The 26,017-nt window shown below is 46.2% G+C and overlaps 1 protein-coding gene across 3 annotated transcripts in view; it reads right to left on the bottom strand.

Moving 5' to 3' along the window:
• The window catches only part of LOC147612778 (UDP-Glycosyltransferase superfamily protein), a 126,313-nt gene that overhangs the window by 47,269 nt on the left and 53,027 nt on the right, over window positions 1-26,017 (bottom strand). For all 3 annotated transcript variants that reach the window (XM_086783381.1, XM_086783383.1, XM_086783382.1), the window contains one exon: window positions 7,512-7,767. In XM_086783381.1, the coding sequence (XP_086639507.1) occupies window positions 7,512-7,767 (256 nt within the window). The remainder of the gene's footprint in view (window positions 1-7,511; window positions 7,768-26,017) is intronic.

Genomic DNA, 26,017 nt, shown 5'->3' with positions numbered 1-26,017 from the left:
GAACGCATTATAAGTTGTCCGGCCACTTATTAATGAGTGTGGACCTGCAAACCAATAAACCTTAGTAGTAAATGAAGTAAGCTCTAAATTGAGTGTGGACGCACTTACCACCTGCAAAACCCATAAGCCCACAGTTTTAGGCCCAAACAGGAGTGCACACACGTGTCCACAAGGTGCTCGGGCGTCCCCGGTCCCTCGGACTTCACAAGCCAAAATAACAAGCATTGTCCAAGCAGCAAGACAATGTCACACAAAGTAAAATAAAGTTATGGCATGCATCATTTATGCATTGTGCACATGTAAACTTGGAGAACCACCTATCATCATTCTTGTACTTGAAAATTTTTCGCCTTCCATCATAACACACAATGTGTGCATGGCCGTAATCCACACGGGCACCGCCCGAAAGTCCACAAATGTCCTGCCATGTCCTTGGACTCATATGCATCCACTCATATGATCCATACACATGCCCAGGTATAATACATACATGCATCCGCATGTTTCTAGGCCTGACACGCATCCGCATGTCCCTAGAATATAGGGGTTTGTGACATTCCCCCCGGCTTCTAATCAGTTGACCGCAACTGAAAAGCCTCCAGATAGGCCTTCAAAAGATCTGGGTAATCGTCGAAGTAGGCCTCATCCATCCATTTCGCATCCAAAGCTGAATAATTCTTGAACTTCACAAGGTACCTACGAACAAGTTTGCCTGCCCCCGCAAGCTTTCGTTCCTTGTGAAAAACAATCTGTTCAGGTTGAAGAATCTCTTCCAGCTCATCCACCTCGGGTGGGTCTTCCAAAACCGGCTCAAACGGTGTCGGTCCCACATAAGGCCTCAATAGGCTCACATGAAAAGCATTATGCATGTTCCAATGACAAGCCGAAATGCAACATCATTGATCTTCTCCAAGATCTGAAAAGGTCCATAGTACCTGTTGGAAAGCTTAGGGTACTTTCCCTCTTTCCCTGGCCTCTTCCGAAGGCGTGCCTTTTCAAATTTCAGCAAGACCCAATCACCTTGTTTGAATTGTACATCCCTTCTATGCTTATCAGCTGCCTTTTTATTCTTGGTTTGAGACCTCTCTATGGCTGTCCGTACCTGTGCAAATGCAGTATCCAAGTCTCTGACATACTCATCTGCTACAAAAATCTCATCCTTTGTACGAAGGATGGGTGGTAGTACCACCTTGCCATAGATAATCTCAAAGGGTGCCTTGCCCGTAGAAGTATGTACCGTATTGTTGTAGGCAAACTCCACAAGTGGTAAATACTTCTCCCAATCCGATTTGCGGTCGGATACATAAGATTTCAGCAAGTCAAGGCGGCTGAATTTACTATTTCACTTTGCCCATCTGTCTGTGGATGGTAAGCTGATGAGAAGTTCAGCTTTGTACCCATATTGTCAAAAAATGCGCGCCAAAATAAGCTTGTAGTTCTAGGATCTCTATCTCCCACAATAGATTTAGGCATGCCATGGTGTTTGAATATCTGTGCCAAAAACATCCTAGCCATATGATCTGGCTTTATTGTCTTGCGCACGGGAATGAAATGTGCCTGCTTGCTGAACCTGTCAATGATGGTCCAAATAGAATCATTTTCCTGTGGCGTCCTTGGCAAATCCATAATGAAATCCATAGCAATGCTTTCCCATGGTTCATTTGGTATAGGCAAAGGCTGAAGCAATCCAGGTGCTTTATGTCGGTCAAACTTGACCTTTTGACATACCATACATTCACGTACATTTGCTTCAATATCCTTGCGAATATCTGGCCAAAAGAAATACCTCTCCCAAGCTTGTGCTGTGGCCAAAATGCCTCTATGACCTGCATATGGAGGAGCATGGCACTCATCCATAACCTTATGGCGAAGGTTCTTTACCACACACATACGATTTTGCATCATGAGATATCCATCTCTTATGACATAAGATGGGACAGCAATACCCTCTTGCAAATCAGCCCATACATGTGCAAAATCCTCATCCAGATGATAAATATTACGCATATCAGATAAGTCCTCATGGTATGCAACTGTAATAGCATGAACCTGTGGTCGTCTAGATAAGGCATCTGCCACCACATTCTTTTTCCCTGGAGTGTGTAAAATCTGAAAATTAAACATTGAGAGGAAATTTGCCCATCTCATATGCTTCTCTGAGAGCTTACTTTGAGTCAAAAAGTATCTCAAACTTTGATGATCAGTTTTGACCATAAAATCAGCCCCTAAAAGATAGTGTTTCCAAATAGTAAGGGCATGAATTACAGCCAACAACTCCTTCTCATAAACCTGTAAGTGAAGCTCTGCATGTTGCAAGCGTCTGCTCTCATAGGCAATGGCATGTCCTTCTTGGTTCAAAACAGCCCCTATGCAGTCCCCACATGCATCACATTCCACCACAAAAGGTTTGTGCAAATCCGGAATAATGAGTACCGGTCCCGAGATGATTGCACTCTTCAACTTTTGAAAGGCATCTCTCTCTTCTTGTGTCCATTTAAAGATTGCTTTCTTCTTCGTTAACTCATGTAACGGAGCGGCAATGAAAGCAAAATGCTTGACGAACCTCCTGTAGTAAGCACATAAACCAAGGAAGCTCCTCACTTCATGGACTGATTTCAGCTCTGGCCATTCTTACATGGCTTGTATCTTTGCGGGATCCATGCACACACCATCCTTTGATACAATGTGACCAAGATAGTGAATCTCTGGGAGGAAGAATTCACTCTTTTTTGCATTTATGTAGAGCTGATTTTCCTTAAGCTCTTTAAACACAATAGCCAGGTGCTCACGATGTTGGGCTTCATTCTTTGAGAATACAATAATGTCATCAAAGAATATACCCGTGAACTTTCTATGCTTTTTGAACACCCGGTCCATCATCCTATTGAAGGTCGTGGGTGCATTTGTAAGGCCAAAAGGCATCACCAAAAACTCATAAAGACCAAAGGCTGTTCTAAATGCAGTCTTGTGTACATCTTGAGGTGCCACTCTCACTTAATGATACCTACTCTTGAGGTCTATTCGGCTGAAACATGCCGAACCTTCAAGCTTGTCCAAGATGTCATCAATGCGCGGAATCGGAAACCGATTCTTGATGGTTATCTTATTGAGGGCACGGTAATCAACACACATCCTGTAAGTACCATCCTTCTTTTGAACAAGAAGTACCAGCGAGCAATATGGCGAGGAACTAGGCTAAATCAAACCCTTTTCCAAAAGTTCATTCACCTGTGCCATAATCTCTTCTTGTTGACTAGCACTCACCCTGTATGGTGGCCTATTAGGTGGAGAGCTACCGGGAATTAGATCTATGCAATGATCTTCCGGCCTCTCAGGTGGCAACCTTGCTGGCAAAGCATTCGCAAAACAATCTTTGAACTCATTCAAAAAGTTAAGCTTGTCTTGATCTAATGTACTAACATCAACACTAGAATGTTCAATGGTATCACGTACAAAAACCAAGTAAGAACAAGCTGATTTCTTTATTGCCTTATTAATTTGTACATGGCTTACAAGAGGTATGGTACTTCCAGTAGTACCAGCATCTATAGAGTGCTCACGGCCTCTATGTACAAAGCTGATTTTCTTCTCTTTGTAAGCCTTAATAGGCTCTAAACGGTGATGCCAGGGCATCCCCAACAAAACATCACAACCTGTAAGAGGAGCCACTAAAAAGCTCTCATGGTCGAGGTAGTCCTGTATATGTACACGGAGCTTACCAATGACCGGAGTTACATCAACCTGTTTGCCCTCAAAGGCAGCATCTGCATTCATTTGCATTCCCATGTCTTCCACATTGAGACCTATGGCAGCAGCCATCTGTACGAATATAAAGTTATCTGTGGAAGCATCATCAAAAAGAAACAAAGCGCGCTGATCCTTCAATTTGCCCCAAGCCTTGCATATGACTCTACTCTTGGGCTCATGCCCTATATTACCCTGCACATCGGGTACAACATTCACAAGAGGCTTTTCCACATTAGGCTCAGCATTCTTAGGATTCTATGGGCATTTAGGATATATATGATCTTTACTGCCACACTTAAAGCATTTTCCAGCCTTCCTGTACTCTTTCAATTGCTGTTTTGAGAGCCCAAAATTGTGGCATTTAGGAGCTTCTTTTCGGAGTCATCCTTTGCATCTCGGCCATCTTTGGGAGTATTTTTAGGTGGCTGTCCACCCTTTTTCTGGTCATAACCAGCCCTGAATTTGCTCTTGTTTTGACCTGAAAATGACTTATTTGTGGGTGCTTTCATGTGCAAGTTCTTCGCAATCATGGCTGAGTGTATAAGCTCTTGTATGGTCTTATTTGGGTACACTCCCAAGCTTTGTTGGATGATGTGATGGAGCCCCGATTCAAACTTTCTCTTCTTCTCGTCCTCTCCAATCTTCATGAAGGGAGTAACCTTGAGAAGGACTTTCCAAAACTTTGCTATGTATGAAGCAACGGACTCTCCCTCATCTTGGGACAGCCAATCCCACTCCTTGCGTACATCCTTTGCAAAGTTTGGTGGTAAGAATTGATCATAAAACTGAATTTTGAAAGAAGACCAAGTTGGGGCAGCACTTCCATCAAGTATTTTTGCAAGCCACCAATCACTTGCCGTATCCTTGAGATGCATTCCCACATGCCTGAGCATAGACTTTTCCGAAAAGTCTTCATTGCAAAAAGCTATCTCAAACTGTCTAATGAAAGCAAGTGCTTTGGTAGAGTCCATCCGTCCCTGAAAGTTTTCAAACTTTACATCCTTGTCACCGGACTTGAACTCTCGAGGCTTCTTCCTTCTATGTGCATCCCTATGTACATCCTGTTCATCTCCATGGTGATGATGCCGCGATGAAGATTCACGATCCCTCTTTGTTCTCTCTTGAGCCACACTCTCCGAATGAGTGGAAAGCTCAACACGAGAACGGATATGCCTTCTTGGAGCAAAGCGAGAATGAGTAGAGGATCCCTCATCCTTACTCTTCTCTTGACCTGCATCAAGCCTAGCACCAGGGAATCTTTTCCTTTCAGCATTTGGCACTTGCTGTGCTCTTCCTGCTTGTTGTGCATCATGTGCACCATCACGGGCAGCCATGAGGGGTGGCTTCTTGAAAGCCAATCTACCATCTGCTTCGGTGTATACATCACCCTTAACCATTATGCAAGTGCAAGCTCTCGGGGTTTCTCAACATCCATTTCCTTTGTAATTGCTTCAAAAGTGACTTCATGGACCGAAGCCTTTGCCTTCGCAGCCAACACCCTTTGTACATCCGGGTCATTTTTTCAATGACCTGAGCTCTTCGGTTTCAGCCCTATAGCGTCGCACTTGACGCCTCAAAGATTCCAAATCAGAATGCGTAGTGTCATGAGTACCTGCATACTGTCATGAGTACCCGCATCTCCATAGACATCATTGCCTGCAGCATCTCTTGCATCCCTTGTACCATGAAATTCACGGTCCTGTGTGTTCTCCACACTGTCAGAAATGTGGCTGTCCATGACACTCAAATCAGGTCACCACTTATGATTCCAAGCCTCAGACCGTTTTCCAATGAGAGGAAAAACTGAGCTCTGATACCAATGTAACGGGAGGCGGACGCGTGTATTGGAATCGTATAAATGTGAACAAGATTCTGAGCACTTAACACTTGAGCATTACAACCACAAAGCTGAAAATGACAGTACACCACATAAAGGGGCCGATGATAGGCTGACCCCCCCCCCTTTAGGTTATATTACCAAAAGAGTCTGCAAAGTACAAGATTACGGGAGCCTGGGGATTCACCACCAGCCTGCACCTGATTCTTCCAAATACATTATGAATGAATACATTTCAAACAAGAGAATCTGTAGGTACATCCGCCCTACACATAGGTACATCTGCCCTGCACAAGAGTCACAATCCTCACAGGTACTCCGCCCTGCACAAGATGTAAATGGATCTTTAGGCCCTGTTTCCACGCGAGAAACTGATCCAGAAACTTGTGTTCTCTGCGAGCAAGTGTCCCCAATGCTTGCCCTGAGCACCTGCTATACCAGGAATCCTTGAGACACATCCATGCTCACATATTCCATTGCTGTCCGGCCTGTTTTGTGCAATAACCAGTCCAAAACAGCAACTTTCTATCGCGAGAAATCCACCTGTAAAGGATCCTACAGCCCTGTGGAGGTCCCTAGAGCTGTCCTGTACTGTCCAAGTTGACTTTGGACACCTGTAACCAGCCCAAAACTCGCAATAACCAAAAATTGCAGGTCTGAAATTTACCAACCAGCCCTTTAAAAGAGTGTGGGGATCGTTGTCCAAGCTTGTGTGAGTCCGGGACGCAAGCAACCAGCCTTGTAGCAACTCCCAAAGCTCCAACCAACTCTCCAATATGTTGAATAATGAGTAAAACAGCCCAAAAGGGCCTCTTGAGGGAGGCGCCTTTTTCAGGTGCCAGCTCAGGGGCCTGGTGGGTACACATGCTGGCTGACATGTGTCCCCATAAGGTGTCCAGGTAGGTGTCCAGCCCATAGTGCTCCATTTGTCCTGTTTCTATAAGTTTAGGTCCAGCCAAATGGGAAATGGCCATAAGCTGTCCGGACTTCATTAATTTTGGTCCAACCAAATGCGAACGCATTATAAGTTGTCCGGCCACTCTTTTCTCTCTCTCTCTTGAAAGGAGGCGTGGGGTTGTTTTAAGACTGTTGATGGGCTGTTTTGGTTGGCTGCAAGTACAGCTGTGTGCATGGGTCTCTGGCTGCAAGTACAACTTCACTTGGATGTGTTTCTTAGCATGGAGTTGACGCAAGCTCGCATGGGTTCAGGTTTGTTTGCTTGCTGCTTGAAAGGAATAGAGGGACCTGCAGCTGTGGGCATATCTATGTTTCCAGATGTTTCATGGGGAAACAAGTCATTGGATGTATGTCATTGTTGGCGCTACCGTCCCTTTCCTCGAAAATGTCAATAAATTTCAGAATCATGCTGCTTTTCTTCCCGGGCTGGTTTGTCTTTTGATGGTGCTGTGTATGGTTCTGTGTGGAAACAAGACAAAGGTTTCAAGGGGAAACAGGCCTAAGCCTAAGAGTTGCTACCCTCAATCTTGTAGTTTATTGCTTTCCTACTTGATGTGTGTTATAATGGAATTCTAGTTTCCTTGGGTCTTGATGGTGATGTTCTAAGTTCTAACTTGGTAAGCTTGTCTACATATATGATGTGACTCATGCTTGTGTTAATGTTCTCTCTTATTGTCTACTCTAGCATGTGTCTGACTAAGTCTTGTTCCTCACTTCTCAGTATACTTCAACATTTGTGCACCCAAAAAGGTCACAAATGAGGAGCCCTAGCATTTAGATTGGTGAGTGTACAATCACATCAAATGTGGAAAGATGGCTAGTTGGGTAGAAGCATGCATCATGAAAGGTAGGCTGCTGCATTCTGAGAAAATGAAAAACTAAAGAAAACCCAAATGAGAAAAAAAAAACAATTTCCATGATATTCTATGCAATGGAGTAAGTCTCCAACCTTACAATTGGGAAATTTCACCTTCTATTTGGGTCTAAAAGAGGAAGAAGACCCGATGCCAACTCCTTGTCATCCTTGGTCCGAAGAGAAGAAAAAATGTATGCTGCTTGAGCATCCTGTTTTAAAGCAAGGCTTTTGAGTAAGCTTGCTTGGCCTATGTTAACAACACCTGTTAGGACCATCGAGTCTATGCGGAGGAGGAGCTCGCTAAAAACAGGTGTTGGCTCCGCAACCCCTTTGAGACCCCCTTTTTCATTCCTGTTCTGCATTCCATAGCCTGTCAAACCACCAAGACGATGTAAAAAAGGTTCAATAAGAAATAACTACCCCATTCATAATATCTTACCTTGAAAAGAAAACAAAGTTAAAAAAATGATGAACAGACTTGAAAAATAGAGTTCTATACTACTAATCCCACCTTGATAGTCGGTGAATTTCTAAGATTGCTCCCCGCACACACACAGCTAGGAGCAACACAATTGCCCTTGTCCCCCCCCCCCAAATAAAGAGAAGCTTAATTCACTGCTTGCGACATTCTAATAGGAAACATTTGAGACCCATTCTTGCCTTGCCTGTGTCCCCATTTTAAAGTTCAGTTTGCAGTCACTAGAGATTCACTGCGCTAATATCATTATGTTCTTTGCACCTTTAATCCCCATCCTCCGTGGCTAGGAAGAGTTGTCCAATCTGTGTCTCCAGCTGCCCTTGATAGTATACAGTCTCAAAGAATGGGCTGTTGATCATGCTCACGATCAAAACAAGCAGGTAGTCAATGATGTTGTTACTATGTTTGGCAAATTACGAGGATGGCCAAGTCAAGGCTAATTTAACTCCCAGATGTGGCTGACACCCATTGAGATTTCTACAAAGCTGGCCTTCTATAGAGAGCTTTCATTGCAAGTCACAACAGATGGCTTCGTTGAAAAGCCTGGGGACCTTCACGTACACATGTCACATGCTATGGCATTCTATAGAGAGCTTTTCTTGCAGGTCACAGCAGATGGCTTCATTGAGAAGCCTTAAGGTGATTTTCTTGGTTACATAATCCTTACAAGGAGGAAAAAGGCGTGCATGCCTATGCATACCCAACAATACATCACATTCTTGAAAAGGAGCGATCGACATGCTTATGCTGTGCAAATGGTGAGTACGTAGGTTCGCGTCTTCGGGCAGGCTTCGGTGTGGTATGGGACACCGGACCTAGATATGGGCCCATCGGATTGCACAAGAGCCCTAGCCTTGGCTCGAGGCAAATCGGTGGATGCCAGTCGTGGTTGAGAGGGTGAGCTAGCTTGCTACCTCATGATTTGGTGTAGTACTAAGCATGTTTCAGCTCTTTTTAGGGAAGATTTTGGGAAGGACTTCACGGTTGGTATTTAAGCAACCCTAACATAGACGCTCACAAAAGATATGCATGTCTAGGTGTCGTAGATGTCAAGATTTCCATGTATTTCTCTCACGGTCTCTCTTTCTCTAAAACGAATTGCTCTGGTGAAGTTTGTACAAGAATTTGTTGGCGTCAAGGATGGCATATTGATGTGTGTATGCAAGGAAGCACTAATTTTGTATGTGCTACCCAGCACAAGGTCCGAGGGGTGAAAACCCTATTAGAAGGGTTGGTTGAGGGCGGTGATAGGCTGAGGAGGCTGAGGAGGCTGAGGCATAGTTGTCAGGTATGAAAAGTTCGATTCAGTACGGTACGTTCAAATATGATCTCGGAACGCACCGCTAAATTTTGAAAATAAAAATACGGTCGAGGTACGGTCCATTTAAAAAATACTTAAAAATATAAATATATATTGTTGATGGAGGGAGAGGCTTGAGGAAGAGGGAGAGAGAGGGAGAGGGAGGGAGGGGCTTGAGAAAGAGGGAGATGCTTGAGAGAGTCTAGAGGGGAGAGAGGCTTGAGCCTTGAAGGAGAGCTCGAGGGAGAGGATTGATCTTGAGCAATGAGCACTTGTGAGGGGAGGGTTGAGCAATGAGCACTTGTGAGGATCGGGTTGGGGGAGGGGCTATTTTATAGGATTAATCATGCAAGCAAAGGGCCAAAGGCTAAAGCCTAAAACAATCCCCAAAACGCCAAAGAAACGGCTAGAGAAACGGAAAAAAAGGTCAAAAAAACGGCCCCAAAAAAACGGTTGACTAGATTCGACCGTGCCGCCTGTATTGAACCGAACCATCCGTATCGAACCGGACCGCCTGGGCAGTGCGCGAACCAGGTGCCACTATGGGCTAAGGCCATGGCCACCAGCCTCACAGCACAGCCAAGCAAGGCTTACCCTAGGCAAGCCGCCTAGGTGGCATAGCTCGCCCAGGATGGCAGCCAGCACCAAGTCTCACAGCCAGCCGGCAGATACTGGCTGCCAAAACAAACCAAAAAGGGGGTGCAAATCCGTAGCGAAGATAGAAAGCACAGCAGGTGGATATGCGCAGAAAAAAAAAACCCTGGACTGCCTACGTTGAAAAAACAGTAGCATGGGAAAGAAAAAAAAAACTATTCACATTCTTTTTGACCCTAGGATACTCACAACTTCATGAATGCCAATCTTCTGCAGAAGTTTGGAGGGGAGACATAGCCAAGTGATAAAGTGTATTGTCTCGACATGCTGTCCTAGGCACAATTTTGGGATCGGCGGGGTGTCTCAGATGCCTATAGCTATACAGAATTACTCCACATTAGATTTCATGTTTATGAATCTCAATAGAGTAGATGTTATCATAGGAAACGACTGGTGCATTTCTTGCCAGTGCATGGACATGGCACCATCCCCATCTTCCACTCCTCCGAGGACAAGAGGTATATTTAAAAAACCATGTTTATACAATGCTTTATTTTTTATTATTACACAAATAGTAGCTTCTAAAGAAACAAAAGTTTGTAAGATTTAAAATACTTGAACATACAAGGCAAGCTAGAAAAAAAAAATAGTTTATTTGAAAATATCCAAGCAATATAATTAGCAAATTTTAAGTTAATGAAATTGTAAAGCTTGTGTAATGTTACATTCTTTTATATGGTACAGCCTAATCTTTTGAGAAATAATGTGAAGAAAATTGTAAAGTTTGTGCAATGTTGTAATCATTAGGATTTCTCATTAATGATATATCAAAATCTATAATTGAATAAACAGATTACAATGCATCATCATTTTGAAGATAATAAATAGTCCTCTTAACACTTTTCAATAACAATTTCAAATCACATGTAAACTAGAACCAATTAAAATTTTAAAAATTTAGTAATGCTAAAGAGATTACTACACATGCGTGGCAAAATCACATGCATGCCATTTCTCTCTGGCAAGCACAGTGCTCTCTCTCTCTACCCCCTGCTTGATCCCTAGTTAAGATTTTGATACTAAAATAAAGTGCTTCTGCATAGCTAGTAGGACTTTATATTTGAGAATTGATACTTTGTAATTGAACAAGGTGCATCTACGCCAATAATAGGATGTTATATTATGATTTTGATATATTTTAGTCATGCTAGGTTTCTCCTTAGCAAACTAGACAATGTATGTTAATTAAACTTTACTTAATATGTTTTGGCTCTCCAAATGTACCATATGCACTACCATAGTGCATATGGGCTGAGGGACAACCATAACCCCATAACCACGATGTATAGATAGACTGGCAAGGTTATAAGTTATCTTTTGTTAGGGACGGTGTCAAGTTTTGTCTACTGGGTGATTTTGATGTCCCATCCACTACTCTTCTAAAGTTAGTTGAACTACGTAATATAGTAAAGGATTCTAATTATGAAGCGTTTCAATGTGTTCTAGATATCATGTCATCTCATGCTAATTGTAATTGAGTCTTGATGTATGGAAGACTCAGGCTTTAGAGAACATTAGCACAAAGTTTGCCGATGTTTTCCCAACTGAGTTACCCTTTGTGATCAAGGTCTTGTCTATGCGTGTGTGAACACTCCCTATGAGTGTTAGTATGTGTGTGTGAACAATCTCTTAAGGCTAGATTTTATGTGTGTGTAGTAAGCAGTGATATTACCCTTGCCAATCAAGGTCTTGTCTATGCGTGTGTGAACACTCCCTATGAGTGTTACTATCATAGTCACAGGGGATGGAGGGCCGGGACGCAGAAACGCCGTCCCGAAATGACATGGTGCTCTGACACAGATTAGGGACGGGCGGCGCACCTCGGGCATCTGCGTCACCAAGGGACGGCATCCTGGGAACGGCCGAACGGGCGCACCTTGTTAGGGACGGGTTCGGAACGGTACGGTCGGGACGCCATTTTTTCCGCCGTTTACGGCCGTTGCTTCTGCCCGTTTTCTCCCATTGGTGGCTGGCAGCTACGCCGCCCGTGGTCTTGCAAGCTTTGCCCCTATAGGCGGATAAGTGGGTCAGACAAAGTGAGAGCCCACCTTATGCATGAGCCCACCTTATGCATGAGTCCGGGCACGAGGTTCGATTTTGCACGGAAATCAAATCGGAGAAGAGAAGGGAGCTCCTTGAGCGCATTGCCGGGCATGAGGCTTTGAGGGCGGCAAGGCCGGCACGTGTGGCTGTGGATCCTGCAGCATTTGTGACACCACCCGAGGGGTCTGTTTCAAGGTTAGGGGGTGCATCTACCACATCTACACCACGGCCACATGGTGTAGGTTCCTTTGCGATGCCCACAGAGACAGAGTACACTTGAGGGGAGTTGGGATCCTAAGAAGAAGGAAGAGGTTGATACAGCTATGGCTCCTTTCTTCTTCCATGACCATATTACTTTCCATACTGCTAGGTAAGCCTTCACTCTTCCCTCTTGACATGATTTTTCTAAGTTTCATTCTTGAAAGTTCACTTGTTTCTTTTTGTAATCAGATCCGAGTACTTCAAGGCTATGGTGAAGAGGATTGGGGAGTATGGTCCAAACTACACCCCCCCATCATCGGAGTCTCTGCGCACCACATTGCTCGACAAGGAGAAGCGCCTTGTTGAGCAAGCTGTAGAGAACACAAAGCGGCTATGGGCAAAGAATGGAGTGTCACTCATTGCATTTGGATGGAGTGACACATGAAAGCGGTCCATCCATGGTCTCGCTGCATATTCCCGTGGCAAGGTGTACTTTATTGCTTCACATGATGCCTCAGGGACAGGGAAGAGTGCACACGTGCTTGAAGCAGAGTGGGCAAGTGGCATTGAGCTCATGGGCCCGGAATGTGTGGTGGTTTTTGTTGCAGATGGCGGGGCAGCTAGAGCTATTATTGAGGGCATGTATCCACACATGACTGTGTCATATTGTATGGCACATTGTTTGAACAATCTTTTAACGGATATTGGAAAGATGTCATGGATTGAGCTTATCATTCAAGAGGCCAATCAAATGGTAACATTTGTCTTGAACCACCAGTTCCTCCACCACGAGTTCTCCAAGAAATCAAGGCTCTCACTTCTCAAATACTCAGACACCCGATTTGCCTTCAACTTCTTGATGCTGGCCCGCTTGAGGGAGTGCAGTGGTGCATTGAGGCAGCTCTTCATCAACTCGAGTTCACCACTTCTACATTGGCTTCGACAGCCATAGGCATATTATGCAGGGAGCATGCAGAGAGCACTTCCTTTTGGGAGGATGTGAAACGCATTGATGCTATGGTGAGGCCTATTGTCCACTTGTTGAGGCTTGTAGATTCTATGAAGCCATGCATCGGGAAGGTGTATGAGGCGATGGCGATAATGATAGAGAAGTTGCAAGAGTTACCCGATGAGGACAGATACGAGGAGATTCGTTCCTTGTGTGTGACGAGGTGGAACTCCTATGCCTCTCCCTTGCATGCAGCTGCATATATGGTGGACCCTGAGTTTCAGGGTAATGGACAGGAGAGTGACAGAGAGGTCAGTGATGGTTGGAGGCGTATCTTGGATCGTCTAGTGCCAGATGGAGGCATTAGGCGCAAAATCAGAGACCAGCTTGCTGCATACAGGTCCTTTCGTGGGGCATTTGGTTGTGCGGATGCACAAGAGGATAGGTTGAAGGTTGGGGCTGCTTTGTGGTGGGAAGACTATGGTTCAGATGGGCCTGAGCTACAACACTTGGCTATCCGCATTCTCAGCCAAGCTGTAAGCTCCTCTTGTTTGGAGCAGCTTTGGAGTTCTTACAGCCATATTGCATCAAAGAAGAGGAACCGCCTTGGTGTAGAAAAGGCCGATGATCTTGTCTTTGTAAGCGCAAACTTGCAAATGCTTTGCAAGGGTGCGACTGCAAAGGCAGATCCCTTTACTAAGTGGGAGATCGAGGAGGAGGGGGGAAATGAGCAAGAGGCGACACAACAGAGTCCAGAGGACGATGCCACTACCTTTCAGATTGGTCATGTAGGCAGCCATGATTATGACGCCAGTACTTCTTACGCTCCAACCTCTGATTGAGCATTGCAAGCTCTATCATTTATCATTTAGCTATGTTTCATTGCTTTTACTTTTTAGTCTCAACTCAGTACTTTATGTGCAATGTAGACACTAGTCTTTTGTTATTTGATAGTCATAATCATTCCACGCTTATATATTGGTTTGAACTTTGTCGGTGTACTTATTAGCACATGTTCGGTGTTTGCGCCACATATTGTACATTTAAAGTGATGCCTTGAAAGTTCAAAGTGTAAAAACATAAATGTTATTTTATTTAGTGTGCTTTGTAGTCAATAAATTGCATATTCCATATGCCGTCCCCGTCCCCCCGTCCCCATTCCCTGCCTTCTGCCGTTCCCCATCCCCGTCCTCGTTCCCCGTCCCCGTCCCCGTTGGTTACTATGTATGTGTGTGTGAACAATCTCTTAAGGCTAGATATTATATGTGTGTGTGTGTGTAGTTAGCAGTGATGTCAGCACACGTGACATGTGTCACTGTTTGCAATATTCTCTCTAGAGCTTTGTTCTCTCCCTTGCTCGCCTCCCTTTTCTCGCACGCCCAAGGGCTCAGGCCCCCAAGGTAGCACCTAGGGGGAAATAGCCACAATAAACCTACACGAGCTGGAGGCATACATCAAGACAGTGGAGGACAACACCAAGAAGTTATTGGGCGAACAAAAGAAGGTGCTGGACAGGGTTCTGAACCAACACGAAAAACAGTTGGAAGGCCTCCGCAAGGCGATACAGGGAAAGAACAACAAGATTGAAGTACTAGAAGCCCAGGTGAAACACCAGGAAGAGGTGATTCAGATGTTGAAAGAGACCCAGCTGCAACAAACAGGAATGCCCGAGGCTGCCCCAATAATAGGGGAATTCCGGGCAGAAATGGAAGCCTTAAAGGCTACCGTCAAGAACCATACAGTTGAGGAAGGGGAACTGAATATTCAGGAGCTGCGAGTGATAAGCTGCGGGAAGAACTGCAGACCACTAAGAAAGATTGGGTGGAGGTGGTGAAGAACCACAAACCACCACAGAGCATCATACATGAGACTCTCGAGGAGGAGAAACGTGGGAAGCAGAGGGCCCTCCATGTGCGAGTACGGGGGCTACAGGCGGGGGCTTCCCCCAAGGAGGATGCCATGACGCTTTGCCAGATGCTAGGAGTGGACGGAATCACCCCCCCTTCCCAGATACATGGAGGGCAGGCAAGGATATGACACGAGAGCGACCCCTCATCATTAGATTCCCTGATGCCACCAGCAGACAGGCCTTCTTAGACAGACAGGCTGCCCTCAAGGGCACACAGGTGTACATGGGAGATGATCTCACTCCAGCACAAGTGGCACACCGGCGTGAGGCGATGGTGACTGTTCATGAGGCCCGCAGAGCAGGCAAGTGGGCTATCTACAAGGATGGTAGAGTCATTATCACTGAGCGCCGTCCCAAATAGGGACGCAGGGTCTATGAGACCAAACACTTGAGGTTGGCAGTATGGAACTGCAATGGCATGCTGTGGTCGAATCCAGGAGGCTTGAGCGAGATTCTCACAAGCAGGGATGTCATTTTTTAGACTGAGACTGAGAGGGGCTTACCATACATAGCCGCGTATGAGTGGCAGTAAGCTTTTCGAGGCGAGATCCACACATCAAGAGTAGGATATGGCTCTGGGGGGGTAGCTGTCCTCTTAAGATCCCATCTCCGACAGATTCTCAGCATCGTCCAGAAGGACGAGGATGCACGGTATCCTTGGGTGCGGCTACAGCTTAGCAGTGAAAAGAGTCATCCACATTGCTGTGTGTTATTTTGCACCACGCCACTCCCCTTACACCGCACAGCATGGCCAGTCACCGTACTTACCATTATATGGGGATATCATGGAGTTCTCACAGCTGGGGGAAGTCCTCTTGCTCGGGGATTTCAACGCCAGGACGGGAAGTCAACAGGTCCCACTACTCGATCTAGACAACCCTATCAGACTACAAGAGCTAGACATCACTGACATAGTGCTGCAACGATCATCACAGGACCATGAGGAGGTCACAATGTACGGGAGATATTTCTTAAAGCTGGGAGCTGCACATGGTCTCGTTATCTATAACGGGATGTCCCGATGGCCCTCCTCCAACGCCCTCACCTCCTTCCCTCACTCAGGAGGTACTCGCACTGTGGACTACCTTATGGGATCTCCGGCTTTAGCACACCTTCTCCCCGACTTATCCATTCTACCACCCCCTTTTGAAGCTGACCATGCTTACCTCTCTTTCACTCTTACTTGCACACCACCCGTCCCTCCACCACCACCCCCCATTTCACATTACACTCAGGTCCTTTTTGATCACAAGCTTGACCTTGTTTACTCCAACCAGATCTACCGCCAACTCTAAGATGTGGAACCTACAGTCCCCCTATCCACTCTCACAGCACAGCTCACCACCATACTCCACACATCCGCCACTGCTTCTTTCATCTGCACGCGGCGGTCTACCACCAAGCCACCTTGCGGTTCCATACCCCATAAGTGTTGGTATGACGACGAATTCCGGGCCACACGCTCATGTCTTAAGCATGAGGTACGGATTGGGCAAATCACGAACCGCCAAGCGCAACTGATTTCTCAACGCCTCACCCAACGCAAGAAACGGGAGCTCTATGCTTGGAAAGAGGATGAGTTATACCGACTTTTCTTAGGGCCGAACTACAAAGAGGCGGAGAGGAAACTCCGAGAACATCGACCTCCCACAACTATCACTTGCCCGGACACATGGCACTCCTATGCACGCTCCCTCTATCATATCCCCCATCAGCCACCCCTACCCCCACCACCAGATCCCCGTCCCACCACCTCCACCTTTTTCACAAAGGGCATGGTCCTCAAGGCCATTTGTAGACTACGCAATGGGCGAGCCCAGGATCATGAAGGACTCACTACCGACGAGTACATCTCGCATGCCCATGATACCTTGGCGCCCCTACTAGCCTACATGTTCAATGGAGCCCTTTGTGAAGGATTTCCACCCTCTTGCTCCACCAATACCATCACCCCCATCCTCAAGCCGGAGATCCACTTGATCCTAATAACTAAAGGACGATCATGATTGGCCACCCATTGGCCAAACTCTATGGATCAGTGCTAGGGGCGGAGCTCAGTTCATTTGCGGAGAGCCAGGGATGTAGAGCCTCAGGACAGGCTGGCTTTCGGAGGAGCTCCTCTACCGTTGACCACATCTTCACCCTCCATGCCATCATCGAGGGTAGAGCACGACATCAGGGGATTTACTGCTGCTTTGTGGATTTCCGCAAAGCTTTTGATACTGTACCCCAAGCCCGCCTCCTACACCGTGTACAGGAGATCGGAGTCCCATCTGACATGGTTTGGAGCATCATCGCCCTCTATGAGTCCATCACCGGATGAGTGAGAGCCCCAGGAGGTACATCACAGGAGATTTCCAGCACTATTGGGGTGAAACAAGGCCTCTTATCACCCACTCGTTTCGGCCTCTACCTTGATGAGATTTTGAGCTTCATTGATGGATTAGGCGGGGCTAGTCCCACACTAGTAGGTATATTGATCCCCATACTACTTTATTCAGATGACATCGTCATCCTCTCACACTCAGCCGAAGGGCTTCAGAGACAGTTGGATGCCTTAAATGACTTTTGTACTCAGCGGGACCTCTCTGTTAACGTTGGTAAAACCAAGTCAATGGTCTTCAATACCTCTCGCCCCTTCACATCCAGATTGAGCTTCATATATAGAGGGGATCTTGTGGAGATTGTCTCATCCTATGTCTACCTTCGTGTCACTTTCAGTGGCCCACGCTTTACCATGGTTCCCGCAGCACATGCCAGAGTGACGCGGGGATATGCAGCCTTGAGCATACTTGAACGGCAGTGCTTCCAGGCACATTTCCAGGAGCCCAAGATGAAGGGCTCGCTTTTGACACCTCATCATACCAGCCTTGATGTACAGAGCAGCCTTCTAGAGGCCAGATTTATCCGATGAGGATTGGCAGAGCGACTTGAGAGGCCCCAGGTCATGATGTTCTCCCGTATGATCCGCAGCAAACCATCAGTCCCACACCAGATTATCCAGGCAGAGTTTGCTCCAGCCCCGATGGTAGTGGATGCACTCTTCCAGACAGTCACATACCTCCATTAGTCACATGGATCTCCACAGGTACTCGAGGCTTGCCCTAAAGTCCTCCAGACAGCTAGCACTTGAGGGGCACTCTGGAGTATGGTATGCACTATATTCCACTTGGTTCTCAATATATGGGCTCTGCATGGACCGCCTACCCCCCCTTCAGTATAGTTTGGACTCCCCTTTTCTCCAGCTATCTCACGAGGATACCAACGGGGTTATCCGGTTAGATCTTCTCGGCCTCTACACACATTGCACATGGATCACACCTCCAGAGCTCCCCACGAAGATGCACTTCTACAGAGAACACTTCCTCACACTCGCTGAGGATGGATTCATCCAGCAGCCAGGCTACTTTAGTGTTCACATGTCCCAATGCCATGCGGATTGCGATTGGCAAAATACGGGTTTCATCCCACCCCCTCAAAGTGGAGACAGGTAGAGCTCAACGCATCTCAGAGCCAAGAAGCTCCTACGGAGACCCACAGAGGAGAGGCTCTCTCAAGAAGGTGTCCTTGTGTTTGCGGAGCTCAAGCAGGAAGAGGCCCAAGCAACGCTGGTCTTGGAAGTCAATGATCCTGGAGAGTGGACTGAATCCCTCACGAAATAGACAGTGAAACCTCCCGCGGATCTCATAGTATACTGGGCAGCGGCATATGTAATGCTCCGCTGTCTCAACCTCTGTGTGGCATAGTCGGCCCCGCCCCCTCCCTCGCCAACCAACCATCACCAGTTTCTTCCCGACCCAGGAGGTGGAGGACACCGACATAGTGGATCTTATGGACCCTCCACGAGCTGCTCTAGACCTACCTCGCCCGAGAGGAGTTACCTCGGACCGAGCCTCTGCACTCCAGCGTCCCCGATGCCCTCGACCCCCCCGTCGACCACGATCACCTCATCAGCTCCAAATCTAGGACATGCTCCACCGCCATCCAGCTACCTTTCCACGTGATAAAGGTGAGGGAGACCTCTCGGCCATACTCATTAGCCCCATGCTTGATATTTTGGAGAGTGGTATACCATCTACTCGGAGCTGATGTTGCTCTCATGTTTCCATGTTCTTAGTTTCCCATGATGAGTTTCCATGCACAATTTTGTATCACCCCAGTGAGATAGTTATGCTTATGTTTTCTTTCTGTTTTATTTTCCATTCCATGATGAGATATGCCATGGACATTATTGTATCACTTTGGAGACGCTTAATATATCTTTCTTTCTTTCTTTTTATCTTTCATGGAGGGCAGGCAAGGATATGACACGAGAGCAGCCCCTCATCATTAGATTCCCTAATGCCAACAGCAAACAGGCCTTCTTAGATAGGCAGGCTGCCCTCAAGAGCACACATGTGTGCATGGGAGATGATGTCACTCCAGCACAGGTGGCACACCGGCGTGAGGCGATGGTGATTGTTCATGAGGCCCGCAGAGCAAGCAAGTGGGCTATCTACACAGATGGTAGGGTTATTATCACTGAGCGCCGTCTCGAATAAGGACGCGGTGAAACCGGTCTATGGACACATAAAGCGGTAATTCATTCACAAATAACCTGGACTTACTGAGACACACATTCACAGAATCCTCGCTCCCTCGCTCAACAACACATTGGCCCCGAAGTCCGGCGCCCCTTGCGGTATTTCTTTATTGTTAAAAGGTTGGAAATTACAAAGCACAAGTGCAACAAAGCACTCTACTTGCATCAGCTGAATTTTACAAATTCTAGGAGAAATTTGCCAGCATAACTGCACTAAAACTCTTCCATAACATCTCAGAATGAATCCCAACTGACAGGCTCACTTCCATAGGCATTAGACTACCCAATGGAGTCCAAAACATCACAATTCAGCTTGCTGTAATTTTCTGCACAGACCTGTTTTCAGCTCTGTTTTCAGCCCAAAATAACTCTTGCACTGTCCTGGAGGACTTTAGCAAAGTCCTAATGCATTTTGGCATCAACCGGGCAACATAACAGCCCAAAAACAGCACTTAAACAGTGCTGAAACAGCATTGTATTGAAGAGGTTATTACCCTCTTCCGTCCCTGCTTTGGTGTAGGAACTAACTACACCGGTTCCTGTTCAAGGAGGCAACTAGCCTTTGCATAAAAGCATGAAATTCACACAACTGTACCTGATTTTATCTGATGAGAGCATTTCCATAGTCTGCAAGAGAGAGAGAGAGAGAGAGAGAGAGAGAGAGAGAGAGGCTGTGGGGAGCAAGCTCAACCCTCAATTCATGAGTTGTAGGGCAAGGGAGTGCACCACAAATGCTGGTTTTCCTGCAACAAAACCACACGATGGCTGCAAATGAGCCTCCTCTTCCCAAATTCCCACGCTTCCCTCTTCTCAATGACGAAAATGCACCAAAATTTGACACTTGGCACATTTTTAAGCCTTTTCCACATGCAATCTTCCAGGCTAAAAATCTCCTGACTGGTTCACATTCTCACAACAGTCCTTTGTCAACTTTTGGTCCCCTTGACATTCCACACAAACTGACGCGAACACTTTTCAATTCCGACACTGCCAAAAATAGCAGTTCCCTAGATTTTAGGGATGATGTCATCTGCATTCCTTCTGGTCTCCTCACCATCTTTGACCACTATGGTCACTTCAGAATTTGCTTAGAATTCAAGATACATTCACATTTCGGTGGCGGCCACTTACTAATGTAAACTGGCCTATACCCTCATTCAGTGGCCATGTCCTGGACACTGTCCTTCATCTTTCAGTGCCCATGTCCTGGACACTGTCCTTCATCTTTCAGTGCAGTTCTCAGACTTAGCCAACCACTGGTCCGAAGTCCCACTGGCTGACCCATTCTTACATTGCAATGGCCCAAGCCCTTCCAAGAGATCCCGGGGGAAAACAATAGCAACCAAAGAGAAAGAAAAGAAAAATATATATTTATAAAGAAATGTAAATAAAGAGAACAACTGCAAAAAGTTTCACCTCCTGGTGACATACCCCCCTCTTGAAGAAGCAAGCGACCTCGATTGCAAGTCCACATGCAAACGGATGACACAGGACGATCACAAGACTCCGCAGGTGATTAGTGTCATCGCATGTATCTCCTGCCAACGGATGACACGGGGCGATGATAGGGATTCCCCACTACCATTTGTGCCATCGCAGGTTCAAGCCTTTCAAATACATGTTTCCGGATGCAACATAGGGCGATAGCATATATCTTGTACTATTAGTGTCACAACATGTAAATCATTCATTTGAAGCGTACCAGATACAACTTCAAAGCACTGAAAGTTCATTCATTGATTAAGTCATTGACAACAAACGTCAAAACTGTACATTGCCAAACATATAATACAAATGTACAGGTCATTCAAAATTCAGGTTCAAAAAGCAGAAATAACTGGGACAGACTCTCCTTTTAGCTTCACATCCAGAACATGAGTCTTGTCCCTATGTACAATTGTGATTTTCTTGTTGAAAGCATCCAACACTGCATGTTTCCTATGACACCATGGAATTCCCAATAGGACATCACATGCTTCCAAGGGCATGATAAGAAACTCCTCTGTGTCGACATAACTCTGTATATGCATGCGAAGTTTGCCAAGTATAGGAGTGACAGGAACTGAATGCCCAGGGCATGCCAAATCAGCCTGTCCAACTGGTCCCATCCCTTCAACACGAATTCCCAACTTGGCTGCCAATGCTGGTGAAATAAAGTTGGCTCGAGCACCAGGGTCAAAGAAAATCAGCACTGTAGCATCTCTGATTTTACCCCATGCTCTGCACAATTCTGTCGCATCATCACATGGCTGGTCACCAACCATGTCAGGTATCAATCCTGCACTCGGCATTGTCTTCTTCTTGGGTGGCCCTTGTTTATCCTCCGCATCTTTTACTGGTTGTTGTGGACATTTTGCAGCCATATGCCCTTTCTGTTCACAGATGAAACATTTCCCAGCTTGCATCAATGCCTTTCTCTCTTCAAATGACTTGCCATACAGTGGCCTCTTCTGTCCTTTGTCTTGAGGTTCCTTCTTCACTGTGCTCTTAAAGCCACGTGAACCTCCCTGTAGCAATGCATTAGCCATGTTTGCATTCTCAATGAGCTGAGTCATATTAGAAACATTGGTCTTAATGCAATAATCCCTGATTTCTTTGGGCAAACCACAGCAATACTTCTCTATTTGCTCTGACAATGGCACTGTCCTGTAAGAAGTTACTGGCAAGAGTGCATCCCAAAACTTCTTATTGTACTCTTCCAGATTTGCGCAATTAGCTGCATCCAGTTTGTGCCATGCTGTCATCACATCCACTTCGAAGGTGTTTGTCAGCCATGCAAAAGAGAACTGCTGCTTGAATTGGACCCATGTAGCAGGTGCCTGTCCTTGCATCAACAGTGAGGTCCACCACTGCAATGCATTACCTTTCAAGAAAGTAGCAGCCTTCCGCACCATAGAAGACTCTGTAAAGTTACCCCCAGTGTATGCTGCATCAAACTGCTGAATAAAAGTCAGCGCTTTCAATTTGTCCTGCATCCCACTGAAAGTCTCAAACTTTACTGCTTGACCTCCTTCTTTGTAATCCTTTTGCACCTTTTCTGCATCAGTCCTTACTGCTCTTTGTCCACTAGGTTGAGGAAATTCAGCCACACTGACAGGTGCTGCGGGCCCCAAAGCTGGACTAAAATAAGTTTGAAATCCGGGCTGCACACCTATATTGGCATAAAGAGGGTTCACAGCTTCCATAGGCATCATTCCTGGTGACCCTCTTGACATCAGTCCTGGCAAAACTGTGGGCGACCTAGCCATGGCCTGGAAAACAGACCCACCACCAAAATAGCCAGGCTGGGAAGCAATGAATGGAGGAATGGTCGGCATGACCCTTTGCACATTACTGCCCTGGCCATTAAATGCCTGTACCTATGCCTGGGTAACATGTTGCACTGGATCAGCTAGTATCACAGGTGCCTGCTCAACATGCTCTACCCTCATTTGCAACTGTTCTTGTGCCCTCTCTACTGCATGCTGGGATGCTTCAACTTGGGAATCCCCTGTACGTGACTGCAAAAATTTCTTCATTCTGGGATTCTTAACTAGCTGCTGAAAAGTTCTAAGCATGCTAAGAAGCTGTGCCTGAAACAAATCCTCCTGTTCCTGTTCTTCCTCTAACAAGGCTGGCTGTACTACTGGCTCCGTCCGAGCAGAGGCTGACACCTGGGCACCTGTCACCTCTATACGCTGTCTGCGAGTAGAAGAGGAACTCTCTTCGGCAGGGAGCTTGCCTTTCCCTTTGTCTGTCATACTGTCAACTGAAAGTTTAAGGGAACCTGTATCCAAAGAAAGAGACCGTACTCTTTCTCACCTGTAATCAGTTGTACCTCACTATGTGTGTCTCCTGTTCACCCAATCCAATCCGTGTCCGGGCTCTTGCAGAAAAGAGGACCCTATCCCGGCAATGGAACCATGAAACCGGTCTATGGACACATAAAGCGGTAATTCATTCACAAATAACCTGGACTTACTGAGACACACATTCACAGAATCCTCGCTCCCTCGCTCAACAACACATTGGCCCCGAAGTCCGGCGCCCCTTGCGGTATTTCTTTATTGTTAAAAGGTTGGAAATTACAAAGCACAAGTGCAACAAAGCACTCTACTTGCATCAGCTGAATTTTACAAATTCTAGGAGAAATTTGCCAGCATAACTGCACTAAAACTCTTCCATAACATCTCAGAATGAATCCCAACTGACAGGCTCACTTCCATAGGCATTAGACTACCCAATGGAGTCCAAAACATCACAATTCAGCTTGCTGTAATTTTCTGCACAGACCTGTTTTCAGCTCTGTTTTCAGCCCAAAATAACCCTTGCACTGTCCTGGAGGACTTTAGCAAAGTCCTAATGCATTTTGGCATCAACCGGGCAACATAACAGCCCAAAAACAGCACTTAAACAGTGCTGAAACAGCATTGTATTGAAGAGATTATTACCCTCTTCCGTCCCTGCTTTGGTGTAGGAACTAACTACACCGGTTCCTGTTCAAGGAGGCAACTAGCCTTTGCATAAAAGCATGAAATTCACACAACTGTACCTGATTTTATCTGATGAGAGCATTTCCATAGTCTGCAAGAGAGAGAGAGAGAGAGAGAGAGAGGCTGTGGGGAGCAAGCTCAACCCTCAATTCATGAGTTGTAGGGCAAGGGAGTGCACCACAAATGCTGGTTTTCCTGCAACAAAACCACACGATGGCTGCAAATGAGCCTCCTCTTCCCAAATTCCCACGCTTCCCTCTTCTCAATGACGAAAATGCACCAAAATTTGACACTTGGCACATTTTTAAGCCTTTTCCACGTGCAATCTTCCAGGCTAAAAATCTCCTGACTGGTTCACATTCTCACAACAGTCCTTTGTCAGCTTTTGGTCCCCTTGACATTCCACACAAACTGACGCGAACACTTTTCAATTCCGACACTGCCAAAAATAGCAATTCCCTAGATTTTAGGGATGATGTCATCTGCATTCCTTCTGGTCTCCTCACCATCTTTGACCACTATGGTCACTTCAGAATTTGCTTAGAATTCAAGATACATTCACATTTCGGTGGCGGCCACTTACTAATGTAAACTGGCCTATACCCTCATTCAGTGGCCATGTCCTGGACACTGTCCTTCATCTTTCAGTGCCCATGTCCTGGACACTGTCATTCATCTTTCAGTGCCCATGTCCTGGACACTGTCATTCATCTTTCAGTGCAGTTCTCAGGCTTAGCCAACCACTGGTCCGAAGTCCCACTGGCTGACCCATTCTGACATTGCAATGGCCCAAGCCCTTCCAAGAGATCCCGGGGGAAAACAACAGCAACCAAAGAGAAAGAAAAGAAAAATATATATTTATAAAGAAATGTAAATAAAGAGAACAACTGCAAAAAGTTTCACCTCCTGGTGACACACGGGGTCTATGAGACCAAACACTTGAGGTTAGCAATATGGAACAGCAATGGCATGCTGTGGTCGAATCCACGAGACTTGAGCAAGATTCTCACAGGCAGGGATGTCATTTTTTATACAGAGACTCATCAGAGCCCTGAGAGGGGCTTACCATACATAGCCGGGTACGAGTGGGAGTCAGCTTTCCAAGGTGAGACCCGCACATCAAAACTGCATGGCTCTGGAGAGGTAGCTATCCTTTTTAGATCCCATCTTCGACAGATTCTCAGCATCGTTCGGAAGGACGAGGATGCACGGTATCTTTGGGTGCAGCTACAGCTCAGCAGCGATAGAGTCATCCACATTGTTGTGTGTTATTTTGCACCACACCACTCCCCTTACGCCGCACAGCATGGCCAGTCACCGTACTTACCATTATATGGGGATATCATGGAGTTCTCACATTTAGGGGAAGTCCTCTTGCTCAGAGATTTCAATGCCATGACGGGTGTCAGCAGGTCCCACTACTTGATCTAGAAGACCCTATGAGACCACAGGAGTTGGACATCACCAACACAGGGGTGCAGCGATCATCAGAGGACCGTGAGGAGGTCACAGTGTATGGGAGATATTTCTTAGAGCTGGGAGCTGCACATGGTCTCGTTATCTATAACGGGATGTCCCGATCGCCCTCCTCTGGCGCCCTCACCTCCTTCCCTCACTCAGGAGGTACTGAGCTACCTTTCCACATGACATAGTTGAGGGAGACCTCTCGGCCATACTCATTAGTCCCATACTTGATATTTTGGAGAGGGGTATACCATCTACTCGGAGCTGATGTTGCTCTCATGTTTCTATGTTCTTAGTATTCCATGATGAGTTTCCATGGACAGTTTTGTATCACCCTAGTGAGATAGCTATGTTTATGTTTTCTTTCTGTTTTGTTTTCCATTCCATGATGAGATATGCCATGGACATTATTGTATCACTTTGGTCTCATAGGCCCATTGGGTCTTTAGTAGATGCTTAATATATCTTTCTTCCTTTCTTTCTTTCTTTTCTCTCTCTCTTTCCACGCACACCATGGAGCACTTTCATCCTCCTTAGCTCCAGCCTATGAACATGTAACCCTAGTCTC

The sequence above is a fragment of the Cibotium barometz genome, chromosome 45 (genome assembly GCF_041138505.1).
Source record: "Cibotium barometz isolate CiBa-2024 chromosome 45, ASM4113850v1, whole genome shotgun sequence".
Taxonomy (NCBI): Eukaryota; Viridiplantae; Streptophyta; class Polypodiopsida; order Cyatheales; family Cibotiaceae; genus Cibotium; species Cibotium barometz.
This window is presented reverse-complemented; position numbering and strand designations above follow the sequence as displayed.